Genomic DNA, 21370 nt, shown 5'->3' on the forward strand with positions numbered 1-21370 from the left:
CTCTGGTCGGACCGTTGGCGAATGGCGCGTCGAAATCTTTTTGAATCGGAGTGAAGTGCCGCGATCTTCTTGAACAGATCTTTAGTGCATCGGGAGTGTTGAATCTGGCAGTGCAAGTAAGTAATTGTCGTAGCATAAATTAGCATAAATTTGTACGTGCGATGGTCAAACGCAATTTAAATTCCGTCCTGTTGCGTCGCGTCGTACCGTTGCAAGTTGTCGAAGCTTCGAGCATCGGCGTAAAGTTGCCGTTGTCTTTCGAATTTCGTAAAAACGTATTTCGGATTTGAACGCGTCGGGAGTGCCGGGTTCAACAATGAGCGGTCGTTGCGAAGCGTAAATCAGTGTGCACGTTAACATTTTTTTCGGATATTTGCGATTTTCGGACAGTTATGTCGATCGAATCGGTTATGTCGGATATTCGTGGTTCTTGAAGGTTCGAACGTCGGTATGAAGTGAGCGTCGCTTGCTCGATTTAAAAAATAAATATTTGTATGAGTGAATAATTTATCATTTAAAAAACTAAAATTAAATTTATAATATTTAAAATTATCTTCGTTTAGTATAACGATCCAAAAAAAATTAATTTGTTATTAGTAATTCTTTTTTGGAAAGTAATAAAATAGCCCACACACATAATTTTAATCTAGAAAACAAGATTCAAATTTATTACATTTTCTATGGCGATTTAATTTCATTTTCATAATAAATTCGAATATTTTCACTTTTCTAGGAACGTAAATATGTTGAAATGAAAGGTAACAAGAATAATATTATAAATATTAATTAAATAAGAAATAAGTCAGAAGTGTAGTTATTTAAAATAATGACTATTAAATAACTTTTATTTTGAGAATAAGACGCGAATGAAAGAATTGTAGTTGGTCAATTTCTTACGGCTTAAGACTTAAAACACCTATTAATCCGGACTTAAGGTATATATCCATATAAACTTGTATAGCCGCATAAACGTATGCATAAAGAAAATTATCCAATCACATTTTGTGGCTGCAACACAGACTCTTGCATAACGCATAACGCATAGTGCATAAGGGAATCAACCAATCAAAATTCTTCTTTTCCATGGAATGAGAGGAAAGGAAAGCTTCTGATTAGTTGATTCGCTTATGCATTATGCGTTATGCGTTATGCAAAAGTCTGTGTTGCGACCATAAGGGCCATTCCACACAAACTTGCAGAGCCACATAACCATATGCATAAAGAAAATTATCCAATCACATTTCTGTCATAAAGCCAAGCGTAAACTACGATTGGATGATTTTCTTTATGATCTTATGCATTACGTGTTATGCGTTATGCAAGAGTCTGTGCTCCCCGCTTTTCGTGCGTCTTTATAGGAGAAATGCGATTGGATAATTTTCTTTATGCATACGTTTATGCGGTGTAGTTGACATCCATTTCTTCAGAGGGCAGTATAGTGCGCGGTAGCATTTTACGGTTACAAGAAAAAGGCTCTCATATCTTCTCTCAGATTTCTTTCTGATCGCAGCCTTCCTGCGACATCGTGATCGGCGTTCCGAAATTCATCGAAAAAAACTGCTTCGTTCTTCAAATGACGTGTACCGTTTGACAAATTTTGACATTCGTATACAGATTATATGCCACAGATAAACTTGAAGATCCAAATCCGCAATGAGCGAGAAAAACATAAACTCCGCCTTAGTGCGGAGGGTCAACAAATTATTGGAATCCAGGGTGGAACATGATAAGGTATAAATTGTGAAAAATGAACCGATTATATAAAAATTTTATTCTGCAAATGACAGCCAGTTGAGGACATGGTATTTCAATAATTATTCGTATATTTTAGGACACATTAGAAGCCTTGAAAGAGTTGTCAACGTTCTTCACTGAGAACACATTGAATTCTCGCCGAAACCTGCGTAGCAAAATAGAGAGACGGAGTCTGGCGATAAACGAAGAATTCTTGGCCACATTTAGGGAGGTGAAAGCTTCCTTGGACGATGTTTATCAAAACGTTCTAGCAATGAACACATCTGTGCAATCTATGACTAATCGCTTACAAGCTACGAAGGCTCAAACTTCACAACTGATTGAGCAGACCTCGAAGCTTCAGAGTGAAAGGTAAAGATATTTGTATGTTTGTACAATAACACATATTCATATTTCTAGAAAATTTATTATTTATCTTTATTCCCAGTCAAATCTTAACTATGCAGCAAGAAGTTGCAAGTGCATTTATCAGAAATTTTCAATTGACTCCATCTGAATTGACTGTACTGCATGGATCAGCTAGGGAGTCACCTATAACGGAAGAATTTTTTTCTGTAGTTAGTAAAGTACAGGTTAGTAGGTACATTGAAAGCTTCTTAAACATTTAAAATTAAAACGTAAATTAAATTGTAAGAATAAAAGTTCAAAGATAATAAAATAGGGGCTTACGAGTTGAGCTAGTTCATGCTGTTGTGTATTATAAACATGATATATGACAATTAAACATTATTTTATTAGATTATGTGACCTTGTTTATTAATTTACTATTTTATATTTATCATATTTATAATACACAGGCATATAAATAATCAGCTCGTTTGTTTTATTATTTTTTAAAACTGTCTATTTTCAATAATGATATTTATTTTGTTCCTTTTTATGTGATTTGGCATTCAGGATATTCATGGTAAATGTAGAGTACTGATGCAGTCTGGTTATCAAACATTGGCTCTGGATATTATGCAAAGAATGACATTGTTGCAAGAATCTGCGCTTGAAAGGTTATATCGATGGACGCAAACTCAGTGTAAAAACATAGAAAACGAACGTTTGGCGCCGTTACTCATTAAAGCCATGAGTAAGCTACAAGATAGACCAGTGTTATTCAAGTAAGACGATTAATATTTGAATGCAGGTATTTCTTCTTTGAATCTGCTATTTTTATCATAATTAACATATGTTGCTAGGTACATTCTAGATGAGTACTGTACAGCTAGGAGAACTGCCTTGGTGGGATCATTCATAGAAGCGTTAACATTAGGAGAGAGTTTTGGAACACCTAATCCTATAGAAATGCATGCCAATGATCCTAAGCGATATGTCGGTGATATGCTTGCATGGTTGCATCAAGTAATTCCTGTAGAGAAAGAGAATATTCTTATTTTAGTGAAAGGCTGTGATAAAACAGGTAAGAAGCTCTCTTTTTTTTTATCTTGAGTCTTTGTTTAAATATACTGAATTTATATAATAAATCTATTTTGTTTAAATATATGAATCTGTTTATTGCAGATGTGTCGGATCAGGTGAAACAGGCGTTAAGTAACATTACAGAAGGATTATGTCATTCTTTAAAATCAAGAATAGAGCATGTTATATCTACAGAGGCACCAGCGACAGTATTATATTCGATAACAACTCTAATCAGATTCTACCGCGCTATTACTGAACAAGTTATACCCGACAGTGTCTTAGATCAAACATTGTTGGACTTATTAGCTTTGAGTGAAAAAAGTTTTCTAAGCAGATTGCAAAGAGAAACGAGAATCGCTCTTGGAGAGCGTGCGGAGCCTCCCGGAAGTGATTTAGTCCCTGCTCCGTCAGTCTCTAGACTATTGTCACTCTTAAATGAAATATTATCTGTCGCTAGTATAGCTGAAGACAGAGAAAGAGATATGTTACAGGTATATTCAACAAGAATATTTTTCATCTTTTTGCTGGAAAAAATCTATTTTATGTCGTTTTAATGATTGACAGATTGTGTCATGCATCATCGATCCATTACTTCAAGAAGTTAATGAAACAGCATCCAGATTGCCAACAGTGGATATGGCCGTTTATCTTCTCAATTGTATGCATCAGATACAATCAACGTTGGCACTGTACGAGTATATGGATCAGAGATTAGAAAGGTTACAGGTGATTGGTTAGTTTATACACACTAGAGTTAGACGTAATAGACTAAAATTGTTTCCACATTGCTCCATTTGATGTCTATTTGTAAATTGTGATGATTGCAATCAATTGTAATAATCCAGGCACAATCCGACGCGCAAATCGACACACTTACGTCGGAGCAAGCTAGTTCTTTGGTAGTGCATTTAAACCTTGGCTCAATTTACACCATCCTGCAAGGACGCGATCAGGGACCACTTTCGTCCATACCTGGCATGGATGCTCTCAGCGTGAAAGAGTTCACTGTAAGTGATTTATTCATAAAATAAAGTAACATAAATATCCCCCCCCATCAGAGATTTTGATTTTTTGCAGAATAAACTGGAGGCATTTCTAGTGATGCCGGACGTCTTACTGCTACCGCAAATAAGTTTACTGCAAAGCAATAATCATCGCATGATTACTCAGAAACGATCGTTCGAAGTAATCGGAGCTATATATAGGCAGTTGTTTGACGCCTGCCATGATCCGAAGAACTTATACCAAAATCCCAACGGTCTCTTTTCCAGAACACCTGAGGATCTTCTTCAGACACTAATTTCTCAATAATTACATCTATTGATTTCTAAAAGTATTGTATATTGTATATGTAATGTGTATATATTTAAATAGCAATGAAGTGTATGAAAACGAGTATGCTTGAATTGTTATAAATACGAAATAAGTATCTTGGTTTCTTTAAACATTTTCGGCTCATGTAATAATTTTTTTTATTGAACAGAATGAGGGAACTCCCACCTTATAAATTCACTGTGTGAATCCTATTTATACACATTATTATATTTAGCGCAAATTGTATTATAATTTAAAAAAATTTTACATTTCTTTATTAGATGTATCGATCTTTAATTGTAAATCAAAGGAAATGAAAAGTGAGGTATAGAATATCAGAAATATTCCACGCAGTAATTACGTTAAAAAAAAGTTGTGCGAATAAAGTAGAATTAAACGACGGATTTATGCAAAAGATTTCTTTGTTAAAATTTCAGAAAGACTGTTGGGATTTATCGTCCCGCCAATGCTGGCGATTGGCACGCGATTCCAGAGTGTAGGTAACAACGAGCGCCGATTGGTCGCGCGAGCTCGCGTCGGCCGCGACGGCGAAGGGTCGGCGCACGCGCGGCACGCGCCTCGCGCGGCGATTGGCCCGGCATTTTCAGTCAGTCGCTAGTCCGGTGCGGTGGAATGTGGTCGCGTCCGCATTTTGTTGGCAAGCGCCGCGCGTCTTTCATTCATCCTCCCGTGTAGTAGTGCATGACCCGCTGTGTGCGCGACAGTTACATCGCCGATCGGCCGAGCGAACTCGCGTCGATTGTTTCGTCCGCTGGCGGAATACGTGCTCGACGGGATCTCACGTTCGGTCAACGAGTGTACTTCTGGCGGAGTGGCGACGTGAAATGCGGCGCCGTACGGCGGTGGGCACGGCGCCGACGCGACGCGACGCACGCAGCGCGTTATAATTCCGAGCCACGCGATCAAACGCGCCATGGACTTCTCGTCCCGTCGGCTCAACGACGCGCACAAAGGACGGATGGAAAGCGGCGACAGTAGTGAGTGAGTGAGTGGAAGAGCGTTATTGAGTGCGGGAGCAAGATGGCGGAATCGAGCTATTATCAGGTGAGTCTCGCCGTGCGAGGCACTCCGCGCTCTCCCATCTCCACGCTCTCTTTGCGAACTGGTGCGCGTGCTCGACGTGCGTTTATCCCGTGCGACGTGCGTTATTATCCCGACGCCATAATCGCGCACGTCTCCTCCTGGGACGCGTGTCTCAGAGTCGGGACTCCTGTCTCCTCGTTCGTCGTTCTCACCTCTCTTTCCGCCGTTTTCTCATTCGCTCGCTCTCGTCCGTCCGCGACGCACATGCACTTGTACCCCGAGGCACAAGCGGGGCTTTCCCATCGACGACGGGGACCGTCGCGGTCGGTTTTTCGTGTGGATCGCGAGTTCTCGGTCGGCGGCAAACCAGGCGTGACGGGCCGCGCACACCTGATATGCATCCGATTTCCTTGCCGTTCCTCGCTCGGGCCAGCCCCTGTTTCTTCACCGTCGACTGTCCCGGTCTAGAGTCTTAAAAGGCTGCTTTCCTTTTAGGAGACTCAAATCGACACATCAGTCGGATACATTTTGCCACAGTTAAATGTAACGCCATATGCGTAGTGTGTGCACTTTTTTAATATCTACCTAGTCTTACAAAATTTCACTTAGCTTAAAACTTGTCAAACGGTGTGTTTTCCATTATATTACAAATATATCTTCTAAAATGTATCTCTGGATTTAACACTGGCGTCTGGATAATTCTCACCGTGTTTATGTTACGTTCTAATATCTTTCAATCGATCAAACTCACATTTAAATATACTCGGACTCTTCTCCTGAGCTGAGTCGAAAAGTATCGATAATTTGAATTTAAACAAAATTGTAAATAGAAAGCGACGTGTATCAATTTGCATCAAAAGTATCGACTGCGTCTCTTAGAAGGAAAGCAACCCTAATTGACTCCATTCGCTGTTCCCTTCGAAATTACGTTGCCACCTGTACAGCAGAGAAAAAAATCCAGTTAACGAGGGTTAATTAACCGACATCGCGTCGATATGATCAGCACTAGATCCTATAACAGAGTCTGGCCACTTGTCAAAACAAGAGTGAGAAAGAAAGGCGTATATACCGTTCTTTTTATAATTGCTCTCATTTTAACTTATTAAAGTTGAAAAAAACGACGAGCTATTTAAATACTTGTCATCTCATGGCCCCATACTGTTAAATTTATGATGTCAAATTATACCTAGTTTGAGTTATTTCGTATTATTTTTGTATATAGATCGCTACTGTTCCCACTCAATATGTTAATTTAACTAAAATACGATAAAGTTAAATAATTTAGCTCAAGAAAATGTATTAGATTTGATTCAAATTTAATTTATTATTTACTAAATGTATACGGTAATATAGACGTTTATTTCGAAATTAACCACAGAAATTGATTGATTTACATTTCAATACACATGGAAATAAATTTTACAAAATGTTATTCAATTTATAGGATTGGACTATCATTATTCCTTTGATATCTAACAATGCAGACTTTGTTGTAGGGTATCTCTAAACTGGCACACATTCGGTTGCCAAGTTACGGTTTTTGGTTTGACCGATTCTGCTTAGCTATACTACTCTACTCTCTTGAGTTATATATTTGTGACATTGTGAAATTATTGGCGATTAATCTTAGGCCTGTCCAGTCGGCATTGAATCGCAAAAGATCCCTGAAATAAATTTTTGGTTGAAAATGAACAAACCAATAGATTCTGATTATATCTATCAATTAGAATTTTGGTCATCAAGATTGGACATCGGTTATCTCGACTAGAATTAGAATAGGTGTAACTATAAAATACTGATTTGTCCATTTTTCATTAGAATTTCACTTAATGCCATCGGATTCTTTTTCCAGTGATCCAATTCTCGGAGATGAATTTCGCCGTACCGAAGTTCACAGCAATATTCAAGTTTGTTTTTCGATAAGAAAAAATGAGATTCTTTTGTACATCCACACCAGGATTTCAGCTTGTGAGGGTATCGATCTCGCTCCTCAATCGTTACCATTTTACCTGACGAAGACGACAAGAAGGTGGCCGGTTGGCGCTAATCGGCGTCGGTGTAACCGGTCCTGACTGACTTCGCGCCGGTTCCTTCTCGTAACACCTGCTCCTCCTGCGAGGAGGTACAAGAGACGCGGGAATGGGACGTCCGAGGAATGCCACCGCTCGCAAATAGATCGTATTAGGTCCCTATTCTGTAATTTTTAACAGCGATAAAGCCCGAGATACAATTGAAAAGCACTGGCTATAGGAATAGAGAATAATAGATTTTTCATCCTGTCAGAAATCATGTATTCTGATGTACACATTTCTGATAGGTTGAAACCTGTTCTCTGTTTCTATTACCTGCTTTCAATTGTGTTTAAAGCTCAACGATATCGTTATATTGTCGTTACACAGGTTTTATGTATAATAAAAAAAAAGTTGCGTAACGACAATATAATGACACTATCGTTAAGAATTATAGAATAGAGGTTTTATAAGAAATTTAGTTGGATGCATTAGTGCGCATTAATGCATATTAAAGCTGTTTGATTTAATCTAAGGGTAAAAGTAAATGCAAATATTTTGAATTATAAAATACATGTTTTATATATTTAACAGTACAATAAAGTGTATTGGGGGTTTCACAGTTTAACCGGTTTCTATATTTATATTAAACACATTTTTATGTACAGCTTTAAATGCTTTAATGTGTATCAATGTCTACTGATAAGGTACCTGTCACAACTGTCCGATTCGATTTTTCTTCAAATGTATTGTTAAATACAGAAATCTAAGAGATACTTATTTTTTTATATTGATTCACAATTTAAAATTTAAGGGATGAAACAACCCCTTCAAATTTAATAGGAATGGAAAATTTTCAAAATATTACATTTTTTAAATCTAGAAAATTATAAGTATATAAAAAACTAAAAAAGTTTCCGAGGAGTAAACCGTTGAGGACATTGAGGTAATTTGAGGCATTACTGAGCATTATTTAAGGGGGGAACCTAATTCAGTGAGTCAAAATTTTCATTTTTTTTTACTTTAATCGATAATATTACTCTTTAAAAATATACTCGTAAAGTTTTAGATCGAAATTCGAAATACTTTTGTAGTTATAGAAACACACACAGGTACGCGTCATACAGATATACAACGATATTGAAAACTTTAAACGCGTTTTTCTTAAAACCACTTTTTCGTGCAAATTGACATGCAAGATAACTTAAAAACTATTTGACTAATTGACTTCGTCCAAAGTTTTTTAGTTACATAATTGTCAATCATCTTAAATGAACTAAAAATTTGTCAAAAAATTAGTATAAATTATTTCTGCATAAAGAGAGAAGTCGAAATTTTGTTTATGTTTAAAATCAACTTTTTTTTGAAGTTCCATAATTCTTACAATTTGATATTTTTTTCCTAATTTTTTTTAGTTTATTTAGGATAAAATATTATATTTAATTTCAAAAAATTTTTAGTTTTTTTTTATTTAGGCAAGGATTACAGGCTCCACATTGCACGCTAATTAATAATGTCTATGCCGAAGCACAATAATGATTAATATATAACTTATTATTGTATTTATTATTTTTATATTAAAAAATTATTTTATATTGTTGAAATACCTATACAATAAATCACCCCTAAAATTTTAGAAAGATCGGCTTTACGGTTTGTTCATAAAAAGTTCGCAAAAAACAGCTACTTTTCAGCGTTCTCTAAACCAGGTTCCTTCCTTAAAAGAATTGTGTATTATAATAAACGGTATGAGGTTGTGCATTACTAGAACATTAACGGGCATTAATGAATATTATTAGGTTATTGATAGGCATTATTAAGGCATTAGTGGACATAAAAGTTGGGTATTACTTGTGCATTATTTGGGTATTAGTACGCATTGTATGCAATTTTGGTTAGCGATTTTTCAGTTTTATTTAAAACATTTTTTATATATCTTATCATTTTGTTGATAATTGATTGGTTATAATTAGTTTTGAGGGGTTGTTTCATTACGTAAATTCCAAATTGGATCGATATAGAAAAAATACGTATCTCTCAAATTTTTGTGTTTAATAACTTATTTCAAGGAGAATCGAATCAGTTCCAAACAGTTGTGATGGGTTCTTTTTGAGTACATCCAATTGAATTATACATATTTTATGGCGAAGGCTTTTATAGATCTCGAATCCGCTAGATGATCATCGGGAGATCGTGAAGTCGGCATGTCGATTCTCTTCTCGAAAACTTTCACGTATAATCGCGAGTTACACTTAAAGATTCGATCTCGAAAAGTCGATTCTAGTATTAGATCGTTTACCGATACTTTCTCGAATTTTTGCAGCGAATAGAATGCTGAAGTGTCAAACGATTGTTACAGAAAACAATATTTGAATATTCGATAATATCAATTGTTTCTTTTTTTAAAGTTCAATTTTACTGTAAAACGGAGAACATCAAAATGATGTGGAAGATTTGTCGTTTTTCCCCCATCAGGTTTTTTATACAAACTGAGTTTGTATACCGTTACAAAATTCGTCGTATGTAAAATTAATCTGTTACACTATGTTGATTTTCAAAGGTTTATCAAATACAGCAAAAACAAAATTTTAGTCAAATCGAAGCGAAATTGTTACTATGAGAGAAATAAAGCTGAAAAGCTAAATAAATAAGATAAAAAAGCTGGAGTTCTGTGAAAAGGGGATTGAAAAAGTTTTACTTAGAGGGGAAAAAAAGAATCTATTAAAATCTATAATGGCGGGTTCGCTTTGATTTTACTGAAATTTTGTTTGATTGTATTTGAAAAATCTTTGGAAACTATCTCTTGTGTAATAAATTAATTTTATACACGAATTTCGTAGCGTAGTTTACGTTCCGAATTAAAACTACGGTTTTGATCGTAATACGTCAATGAATGAATAATGAATGAGTAATGAATAAGTAATTCAACGCTGACGTTGAGGTCTTCTTTTAGCGTTGCATGATGGTTTATTTGGAGGTTTAGTATCGGTGAAAATAATTCTCGTGCCACTTTCACAATTTTCCTCGATTTCCTCGTGCGAAATGCTCGTCCGAACGAAAAGGATTCCCCTGACGTCGCGACGTCTGTTGACCTCCCGAAGACTATCGTGGCAAATATTAGTGGAATGCATGAAAATAGATCGTGCGTCAGTTAGTGTCGGCTGTGCGCACGTTTTCACACACGCAGCGAAAATTAAATTAACATTCAGATATACTTTCATTATTCCCGAAGGCAAAGTCGCGGGGTTGTCGTCATTTCCTATGCCTGTCTGGCAATGTCTACTACAAGAAGAATTTGCGTAACTAGCACGATCGCGAACTGTGAATGAAACGTTCCAATTTCAATGCGATAACTTCGACCAATACTTTCAACAGTTACCGTTTCGACAGAAACTTGAATTTTGTGATGCTATTTGTTGTACAATAATGTGGTTACAGTTTAGTCGCTTAGAATTCACACTATATTTACAGATATTTTTCTCGAAGTAAGTTCAATTCATCAAAATTGACATAACTCGATTGCGATAAAGAAAATATATATAGCAAAAGTGCTAAATTGATACACGATTGCATTAAAAAACGTTAACAATACAAGACAAATGAGAGTAAGGCGCGGTAATTGGAGCGCAGGTACAATTATAAAAACTTGTGACAATTTCTTACATAGATATATTTAAGAAACTATGTTAAAATTCTGAACGTTTCGGCCAACATTTGGAGCAATCATCAGCGAAATACAGAAGTTTAGACACGTGGAGATTTCCTTGCAAACTCACAAAACTGAGTGACTGCTCAGATGTAAATTCAAATCTCTTCAATTTGTATTTCGCTGATGATGGCCCTCGATGTTGGCCGAAACGTTCAGAATGGCTCATTCCGAATTCGGAATTTTAAAATAGTATCTTAAATATATCTACACGGAGAAAATTTTAAGTTTTATTAAGTTTTAATACAATTTTAAATTACACTTTACTATGTCTTGTATTTTCGATGGACTCCCACAACATGATTCTGACTTAACTTTTACTATGGTAATATTAATTTTTATCACATAAATAAAGTAATTATTTTGTTAAGCCATATTCTAACATGAAAACAGTTAATTTTTACTATGGTACGCAAACAAAATTTGCTAGGTATATTTGATTTTGTAATAAAAAATGTTTACTATGAAAAAGTGTAAAAATTACGTTATATTGTTTTTTAAAAAATAACTATAGCATTTAAACTTATAATTTACATGAAGACCGCAGCTACTACCACATTACAATAATTTTAAATATAAAATTTTCTCCGTGTATGTAAGAGAGAAATAGTCACAAGTTTCTATAAATGTATCTGCGCTCCAATTACCGCGCCTTACTCTTATTTGTCTTGAATTGTTAATGTTTATAAGAAATAGTCACAAGTTTTTATAAATGTATCTGCGCTCCAATTACCGCGCCTTACTCTTATTTGTCTTGAATTGTTAATGTTTTTTTAAAAATTTGAGAGTTATTGTTAAGCTTTTATTTTGACGATTACATTAATTTCACATACGTATGATTATTTATTTTCAATTATGAGCTCTCCCTATTTGTACACCAGTTCAGAACTTTCTTCGAAAATGAATAAACCTATAATTATTTATTATGACTCTAAATAATGGATCGATCGGATATATAGCACCGAGTTACAAGTTTGGTTTGTGACTTGACGATTGGTTGTTTTTTTTTTTAAGATACCTTTATATTAGCATCGTAAGGAAACGATAAGTTCACGTTTTACAGTTGAGTAACGCTGTTATCGGCGCGGCTGAGATAAGAGATAACGGCGTCGGCGCTGTCTTCTTGGTCAGTTCTACTTCTCAAATTCGAGGAGCGTGTCGCGCGCTCCGGGTGCGAGCGAGCTTTACAGTTAGGTCGTCGTGTAACAGCGACAGTGCGCGGAATCGCGGAAATACGGCGTGCGGACGTGATATCGTAGATTTTCACTGCAACAGGTGGCTGACGTTTACCTGGGCCCGCATGATTGCAGCCCGGGAGATTATCGCCCCGGTGACAGTGATTCAGCAGTGATTAATCACGATGGAAGCTCGTTTGTTTGTTACTCGATGCGAATCTTAATGACTAGATATTAAAACGTTTGTCTACCGATGTTAGTCTCGCACACGCGACTAGGAGACGAAAGTATCCTGGTCGTTTCGGTGCGAAGCCGTTTCACGCAATAAGGATGTCGTTTATCGGGTTGGACAAGAAGAGGAAATCGGTTGTGTGCAAATGCATCCCATTGACCAAAGTGACCAGCTCTAGGTACCTTCGGACTTGCGTGACGCCGTGTGCGGTACGTTTCCGCCGACAGTGTCGGTTCTGTATCGGGAAGAATCTCTTATTTCCAATGTAGATTAGTTTCAATCTCGGCTCATCTTCATTTTTTTCTAGTTCTAAGAATTAGAAAAAGATGGAGAGTAAGTTGAACCGAGATTAAAATTAATCTACATTGGTGAAAACAAACCTATTTTTTCCTTAGACCTATTTCTATTAATGTAAATTGACTTTATTCTCAAATTAATTTACTCTTTTTCTAACTCTTAGAACTAGAAGAAGATAAAAAGTAAGTTAAATAGAGATTGAAGTTAATAGCTGTGTTTAGCAGAAAAAGCAACTTTGTAATTGTCAAATTCTTTAATGTGATTTGTCTTGTCCTTAGCGTTTCACTGGATCTAAGTGTATAAACCAATCGTATTAAAGAATCTTACAACAATTGCAAAGCTGCTTGGACTCATAGTTAATTCATCTTGATAAGAAAGCACATTAGCGCAAAATCGAGTTAAACCTGTATCAAACTATGGATTAGAATTCAATTTGGATTGGAATTTGATCAGTCAAAGCAAAGTTTACTAAACTTGATATTGATTCTCTTTCTTCTGATTAGTTAAATTCCAATCCAATTCGAGTTCGAAGGTCGATATCCCTAATCGATGTTATGTTTAAGACTGTCTTAAGTAAAGTCTTAAAATGTTAATGAACCAATTCAGGGAGTTGTATTAGCACACTCAAAGAAAAATATAGTTTTGACAACTACTAAATTAACAACTATAATAATTTAAGTACTTGCAAATAGTTTTACAAAGTAATAAGAACTAAAGTAGTACTGAATACTATATTTTCATAATACAATACTATATTTTTATAAGTATTCGGTATACTACCTTAGTTCTTATTACTTTTTAAAACTAGTTACAAGTATTTAAATTTTAGAGTTGTACATTATAGTTGCCAGAACTATTTTTTTTTTCTCTCAGTGCACATCTTAAGACATTACTTAAGACGGTCTTGAAATAAGAACCTGAAATAAGAACAGCTGTATTCCAAAATTTACTGCTTGCATGAAAATCTATAGCTTACGTTACGTGCATTATAGATGTTCAGTACTGGCAGTTAATTTCGGAACACAACCTACGAATATCGGCCTACAGTCTGATACTTGCTTTTTAAGGCTCACGGCCTCTAATTTACTCGCGATTCAAAGACACGACTCGCAGTTGCATGCTGTGCATTCGAAGTAGGTCACTAATACATCCGTTAGAAGTTTGATCGAATAGCCTTGGACGTTTCCATGGACGGAGCAATTGTATCGTCACGCGGATTGACAACTAACCAACGTTCATTCATCACAATGGATAATGCTGTTTCGATGGCTGGCATTCGATACGAGACCGCGGGAGACCGATACTTTCTCCTGCGCGTGTTGTGTTTGCTTAGCGTCTATATTCGTATCTCACGAGTAGGCTACACCAATACGCGCCAAACGATTTCCGGTTAAAGAGATGTATTCCGCGATGTTTCCCTTCGGCTTGTCGACGATACCCTCTCTGATCGTTGATATTTACGGTGTAATTTCCGCCTAGTGTTATCTTAACTCTGGCGCACGTTAATGCGAGAGATCATATTGCGATTATTATTATTATTATGAGGATTAACACGGGCTCGCGCGTAATGCCGAAAGATTATATACGTTCAGTGCGCGGAAACGAGTACAGTGCGGATGTTGATTATTAATTGATACGAATCTTGGCATAAGGATGGAAAAAATGATTAAATAGCTCTTTGCTCGTATCTATATAAAAGTGAAAATTCCTGCAGAACACAAAAGAAAGAAAAACTCTCGTTTTAATTAGAAAGTTTAATTAGAGAATGATTAATCGTCCGAACTGCCCGAACCCAATCGTTACATTGGCCATCGATAATCAGGATTGAACTTTGTATCTGTTTCAGGGCGATTACATCAGGCACCCAGTTCTTTACGAACTGTCGAGCAAGTATGGAGTGGCTGGCAGTGACCAGGTGCCCTTGCCGGCACGTCTTGACGAGCTGCGAGAACATATACGCCGTGAAATACGCAAGGTATGTCGGGTTTTCGCTTATCCTTCGTTGACTGCAGTGAAGCTGTCTTTTTCTTCGTCCGTATACACGGTAGCATGGTCAGCACTCTACGTCTCCTTCGTTATCTCTGTTCTGTACCGCTCTCTTTTCTTACCCAACAATAATTAGCTTAATGTATCTTTTTTTTCATCTCGATGCGTAGAAATTAATCTCTCCTTGCTATCTTAATGTTCTCCGCTTGCCTTTTTTTGTTTCTAGTAATAAATATTCTATGATAGACGTGGGTATCTGTTCCCATAATGGAAGGATTTTTATACAAGGCTAATTTAACTCGTAATGGAGCGTTGTAGGTCCTGGGAACTCTGGAATATTTTCTTAATTTTTAATTTTTAAATAGTTTAATGATTTGAAATAATTTTATGTTTTATCTTATGCTTTTCACAGTTTTGTTTTGTTTATATAGGCTAATTATCGTATTATATTTATGCTAACTTTAAATGGTACAATTTTTTATACATATAGATAGTTGAAAATAGTAAAACTTCTAAAATAGGTAATGAAAAAATATCCCGAGGACCTACTCGTATAGTCCCTTAGTCACAAAAAGTATTCCTATTACGGAGAATAGAACGTACTACATGCATTTTTTTAATACAATGAAAAGATTATGAAAAGTTACGGATTTTTCTATACTATATTTGAAAAAATAATACAAAAAGTTTGGCGGCAATTTAAAAGCTGGATAAAAAATTATTAAGTAAGAAGTAGACTGGGGTTTTAAAAAATAATTGAGATAAAATGAGAAAATCTTCATTTGAATTTATAAAATAAAATTATATTATCAAATATTGATCTTATTGAACTGTTTCGTATTCATTTGGTAATGCACTGTTTTGTTCATTCATTTTTATATGGTATTATTGGAAGATATAAATTTCTAATTCCAGTCACTTTTTGCAAAGATTATACACACACATAGACACACACCTGATGATACTGATACAACCTTAAATCGATTCCATAATTTAGGTGGAGATTTGCAATTGCAAATCCCCGATGCTTAAAGAGATTGCAAGAGGATATTGCAGATAGGAGTATTTGCAGATCGTACGTGATTACGTTTTTTCATGCGTACCTACATCTGGCTTAATCAATATCCGACATACGTCTCGGTAATAAACGATCGATGATCTATGGTTTCCGGATGCACCGGACGTCGCGTTCTAAAAATCACGCTGCGAATGGAAACTTGAGGGTGGTCCAACCATTTCTGCAACTCGCGTAGAAACAAGTTTTGCTATATAGCAGCGTCTCTCTCTCTCTCTCTCTCCTTTTTGCCTTTTGTCTTCTTGTTTTATCTCTTGATACTTACTAAGCCTTTACAACACGTTCGTTTAACGTTGTCTGGTTGCTGCCTACCACTAATAGATCCACTGCGAAACAGAGCCGTGTGTAATACTGTATAATGCGATAGGTTTCTTAACACAGCACATTTTCATACGCTTATTACCAGAACATTTTCTGTGAATCAACTGCACTGCAGAACAGATGCATGCATAATGTCTCGGAAGTTAAGACTATTTATTTCAAATGAGTCATTATTCCTTATTGAACAAATATCTATTGAATTATCTATTGATTTTATTTTTGTCTGACTAATATTAGCGTATAATATTAGACGAATAATTCTTCACATACCAACATGAACCTATGTTGGAAAATACATGGAAAGAATAATTTTGCTGAAGTCTTCTAATCTAAAAATTTAATTAGATATGAGAACAGATCTAAAAATAATTGTATTGGATCATCAAAATAATTATGTGGAGACGCTCAAACATGATGTTAATGTAGCAGAAAGTTTTAATATTCTGATAAACTGTTTGAGCATCCAATAGAATTATTTAAATAGTCCAATACAATTATTTTCAGATGTGTATCTCATTAATTTTTAGATACTTTAGCTAAACCGCTCTTTCCGTGTAAAAATCATGGTGACTCATTGCGAAAATTCGCAGCAATTGTATATTAATGCTCGCTAATAGAATACCAAAGGATATATCGAAAGGTATAATCATTGGACACGTGCGTGATTTTACGTCTCATTTGCTGTACAAAGGAGCGGCACGATCGAGTGGTAGATGTTCTTTAAACGAGCGATTGACCGAGATTATAATAAATGTATGCAGTTAAACTTCTCGGTATAAGATGTCGTTTTCGACTGAAATGGCGATGATGATGACCGTTCCAATGCACGATTATGAATTTCAACATTTTAACATTTTTTTCATTTGCAGGAGCTGAAGATAAAGGCTGGCGCGGAGAAGCTGAGGGAGGTCGCGACCGATCGCAAGTCGCTCTCGGATGTCGCGACTATTGTGAAGAAGGCGAACAGCAAGTTGAACGAGCTCCAAGCTGAGCTCCAGCAGCTCGAGAGTCAAATTATATTGACGCAGGGCCAGCCTCAATCGCCGCAGCAGAATCACTCCAACGGTCAAGGTTGGTAAAGCGAAGCATACGGCGCTGTGCGATACCATCTTCGTGTTCGTCTTATAATTCCCCGCATAGCATTGACCGAGCGAGAATACAGCGGTCCGCTACGCGCTCCTAAACGGGTTTTATGTAACGAACGTCGCGCGTCAGACGCAATACCGGGACAAGCACTAAAGATCTTCGATATCGGGACACTCATGGAAAACAGGTTAATATAAGCAGAGAGAAATTTGCGTTTCTTGCATTCGTTGCATGATAGTTTAATAGGCGTTATTATATGAATCATCGTAGAAGACAGCAATTACAAACAATTAAAGTAAAAGGATATTAATAACAAGTCTTTTTTTCTGTACCTGAACTAAATACATTTTTGGAACTTTAGGTGAAATATAGATATGTTTGATATTTTGCGAAAGCAAGCAAGTTCTAGTGCTGTCTAGTGTCCCCTTAAAAGATAGAATTTAGTTATCACTAACATTCCTTTCGATTGGCACCACACAATGGCGATACCAATCAAAGTGTAGTGGGAACGTATATATATTCACATCTAACACACACATTTCGAACAGGCATATATATTTTACATTTATATACGTCTTTTTGTGGGCATGGCCAGATTCAGTTGGACGCACTGGTGCATGTTAAAATCGTTCATTGATTTAATCTATGTAAAAGTGAAATGCAAATATTTTGAATTATAAAATACCTACATATTTTACTTAACACAATGTATTGAGGATTTCACGGTTTAATCCGTTTTTATATTTATGTTAAACATATCTTTACGTCAATTTGTATAATACGACGACTTTAACGCACACTAGAGTGTACACTGAGTACGTTTAATTCGTCATCAGTCTTCTAGGGATACTAGTGCAGTCTAGTGTAGGAATAATAAACAGACTTAATCAAAGTGCCGATAAGCATAGAGTACCGATCATTCGAACAACTTTTTCAGAAAGTTTCATGAAAGCGCGTTCACGATAATTTCACGATAATTTCACGTTTATTTGCACGCAGCGATTATTGCCCCGTTTATTCATTGGTTTTACATATCGAAGCATTGCGGTAATAGTTAATGTTCTGACATACCCGCTCTCTACCGCGTTAACGACCGTTCCGTATCGTTAACGAGAGGGCACTTAATAACTCCACCCGCTAACGAGGCGTCGAGACGACGTCTTCGGGTTTTATAAAGCTCGTCTGAGCATGCCAAGTTGCTAGCCTTACGTCGCCATTAAGGCTGACAAATCGAGCGTATCTCTTTAACGCAGTGACGTTTCTGACTCATCGATTGATATACATATCATTGCATTAGATGTGTATCCAAACGTTTAAGATAAAAAGACAACGATCAGTGAGATAAATGTAGTAAGAGATATCAACATTGAATCGAAATATCTATATAAGTCAATCCTCCGGAATTAACGGCAGGTCTACTGAATTCATTCAATTATAAATTTCTTTGTTAAAAATGTCAAACAATTCAATTTTTTAAATATTACATCTGAAAAAATTTGTATTATTTTTATTAAAATTTACTTAGAATTTTTTCTTTTTTACACTAGTCATTTTCTTGAAATCAATAGTGCTTTTTAATTTAGATTAACATAAATAGGTCTGGTATATTCAGCTTCAGTTAACTGTGTTCAGATTTTAACGTCAGCTTCGGAGGATTAAAAAAGCGGCATGATCGATGCCATAAATACAACTAGAGGTATATTTATATTTTTCATTGCTGATCGATTGATCAGCAGTAGAAAAGAATACGTTCCAAAATAACGTACTATTAATGTCATTAACATTGTCGTTCTTCCGTAACATTGGGTTTATATGCTAGCTGCATAGCTTCGTACCGTGTTATATGCTTCGATATAGCTTCTATATATGCGATGCTTAAAATGGTATTCAATTCCTTCACGAGTTACTGCCAGTTTTGATGAGACAATAAAGAAAGGGCAGACGACGATTATCATCTGTCTTATTTGTGTCTGCGTGCCGAGACGGCTCTCTTTTGGCTGAAAATCTCTTCATGCCGCGGGACATAAATTAGGAACGATTAACAGAATTTTTTTTAATTAGAGGTCGTGGCCCTCTCTCGGTATTGATCGTATCGCGTTTCGCATTCCGTGAGTCTGCCAAATTTATAACTGAAATTCAGTCGTTGCATTGTTTTCTTTATCGCTGGTACCCTTTGGATGAACACTTATGCCTTATTAACATCATCTGAATATTCTTAGACATAAGAATTGGTTCAGAGCAGAAAAATTGCTTGTTTATGTATATGGTGTTGAATTCATATGACGACTTTATATGATCATATAACGCAATTAATAGGCTAATCTAATACGTTATTCTCGGGCAAAACATCATTTGACTCTTGAAGAATGTTTTTTTGCTGCATTATGAATGGTCACTTCGTTATGCCCTGCATGATGCGTTGTATATAGAGGAACTACAGTCTTGCGCTTGCTCTGAATTGACGGTAAGTGGTAGCAGCTATTTATACCTTGGACCCCAAGACGCTCTCTATCCACTCGAGTTAAGTCAGTCATCATCATACTCGGTCTCGAGTCTAGCAACCTGCCTCGGGGTTGCTTCATTCAGTTTTCCCCCGTATGAAGAAGATGCACCATTCATGCCCATTTCCACCAATGTAGATTAACTTTAATCTCGGTATAACTTACTGTTCAGCCTTTTCTAATTCTTAAAACAAAAAAATAAGTTGAACTGAGATAAAGGTTAATTTACATTGGTAGAAACGAGCGTCAGTGTGCGATCCTGAGACTTACATTGAGACGTAGCATTTCTCAAGTTACTATTATTAGGTCTGTTCAGTTGAACTTCTTGCATCGTTCATCTTTTTTCTTTTTCTTTCTATGTTTAAGAGAAAAAGAGGAAAGATAAACGGTGCAAGAAGTTTAACTGAAAAGAACAATTGATGTTAACTAAGAGTTCAACAATTCTGAGAACCAACGAAGGAAACAAGGAATAAAATCCTTCTTACTATCAAACTCGTTATTGTCTACTAGAGATAACAGTCTGACCATAACAGTCTGGCCATGAGTCATTTTATCAAAATTCTACGAGAAAGATATATCTATATACTTTCTCCTTTTATATATGTTTTCATTATAATGTTATTGTCTCTCATTCTATTATATTTTGATTAAAATTATAATATGAAACGATATAAGTTAAAATGACACAGTATATGTACAAGAAAGAAGTACATGGAAAGAACGGTTTTGCTGAAGTATCTAAATATTTAGCTAGATATAGAGATAGGAAAATTTTATTGAATCAACCTAAGTAATTTCGTTGATTGCTAGAATATTAAAATTTGTTGCTCATTATGCTTAAGTTTTCTACACAAATACTTTGATGGTCTAAAAAAATTATTGTCCAATCTGTAGCAAAATTTATAGATGTTTCAGCAAAATCGTTCTTGTATATACTTTTCTCTCGTAGGATTTTGACAAAATCATTCATGATCAGACTCTGATTATAGAGTCTCTACTACTGTCTACGAAAGATAATGGATTCTCCAATTTACTCAAAAACCGATCCCATCGATTCAGCGCGTGGCGGTACAGTTTCGGGATCAAGGAGAAAGTCCACTCTTCTCTCTTTCTTGGTGTTTCGCGAGGATAGCGAGGCAGACGCCAATGACGACAACGCTCGTTCACTTTCCAGCTCTGTCGAGACACGCGCTCTCCTGCTGTGTGCAACGGCGAAAACGCACATATACAAACATACACGTCCAGATGCGTGTACGATGCGAGACGATCGAGAGCGTATTACGAGAGAGGCGATCGGGATCGAGCGATCGCGCCGGAGTACCGTTACACGTGCGTACATAGGCCCCGAAGCTCTGCTGGTCCCCGACCACCCCGCACTCCTCTCTGTATAGCCAGACGCTGAGATCCAAACGCGTTACGGCCAAACCGAACCCACGCTTTCGCATTCCATCGTCGATGC

General features: G+C 36.3%; 2 protein-coding genes across 6 annotated transcripts in view; both read left to right on the forward strand.

Annotated features, from left to right (window-relative positions):
* The first annotated feature begins 1454 nt into the window (after nucleotides 1-1454).
* Cog6 (conserved oligomeric Golgi complex subunit 6) lies at nucleotides 1455-4537 on the forward strand. Of its 3 annotated transcripts, none has more exons than XM_018514406.1 (9): nucleotides 1455-1731; nucleotides 1832-2106; nucleotides 2183-2327; nucleotides 2653-2864; nucleotides 2943-3163; nucleotides 3265-3656; nucleotides 3730-3891; nucleotides 4011-4172; nucleotides 4265-4332. In XM_018514406.1, exons 1-9 carry the CDS (start codon nucleotides 1654-1656, stop codon nucleotides 4265-4267), a joined length of 1650 nt encoding a protein of 549 aa, XP_018369908.1. In that variant the 5' UTR covers nucleotides 1455-1653; the 3' UTR covers nucleotides 4268-4332. The 3 variants fall into 3 exon arrangements, with proteins under 3 accessions (XP_018369908.1, XP_018369909.1, XP_018369907.1); XM_018514405.1 differs by having other exon boundaries at nucleotides 1654-1731; nucleotides 4243-4537; XM_018514407.1 differs by lacking the exon at nucleotides 4265-4332 and having other exon boundaries at nucleotides 3730-3898; nucleotides 4011-4137.
* Nucleotides 4538-5129: 592 nt separating this feature from the next.
* Nucleotides 5130-21370, forward strand: part of Pkn (serine/threonine-protein kinase N) — a 37419-nt gene continuing 21178 nt past the window's right edge. For 2 of the 3 annotated variants that reach the window (XM_018514431.1, XM_018514432.1), the window contains exons 1-3: nucleotides 12723-12854; nucleotides 14789-14917; nucleotides 17194-17395. In XM_018514431.1, coding sequence (XP_018369933.1) covers nucleotides 12744-12854; nucleotides 14789-14917; nucleotides 17194-17395 — 442 coding nt within the window. In that variant the 5' untranslated portion in view covers nucleotides 12723-12743. Of the gene's footprint in view, nucleotides 5545-12722; nucleotides 12855-14788; nucleotides 14918-17193; nucleotides 17396-21370 lie in introns of those variants that run through there. The other variant, XM_018514434.1, reaches the window with a different exon arrangement.

This window comes from Trachymyrmex cornetzi, unplaced genomic scaffold (genome assembly GCF_001594075.2).
Source record: "Trachymyrmex cornetzi isolate Tcor2-1 unplaced genomic scaffold, Tcor1.1 scaffold503, whole genome shotgun sequence".
NCBI lineage: Eukaryota > Metazoa > Arthropoda > Insecta > Hymenoptera > Formicidae > Trachymyrmex > Trachymyrmex cornetzi.

Excerpts from the sequence above, each read along its gene's own strand:
- Cog6 (XM_018514405.1), top strand. The coding sequence starts at position 1,654 with ATGAGCGAGAAAAACATAAACTCCGCCTTAGTGCGGAGGGTCAACAAA. Across the intron at positions 2,865-2,942 it reads GATAGACCAGTGTTATTCAA|GTACATTCTAGATGAGTACT; the intron begins GTAAGACGATTA and ends ATATGTTGCTAG. Across the intron at positions 4,173-4,242 it reads TCAGCGTGAAAGAGTTCACT|AATAAACTGGAGGCATTTCT; the intron begins GTAAGTGATTTA and ends GATTTTTTGCAG.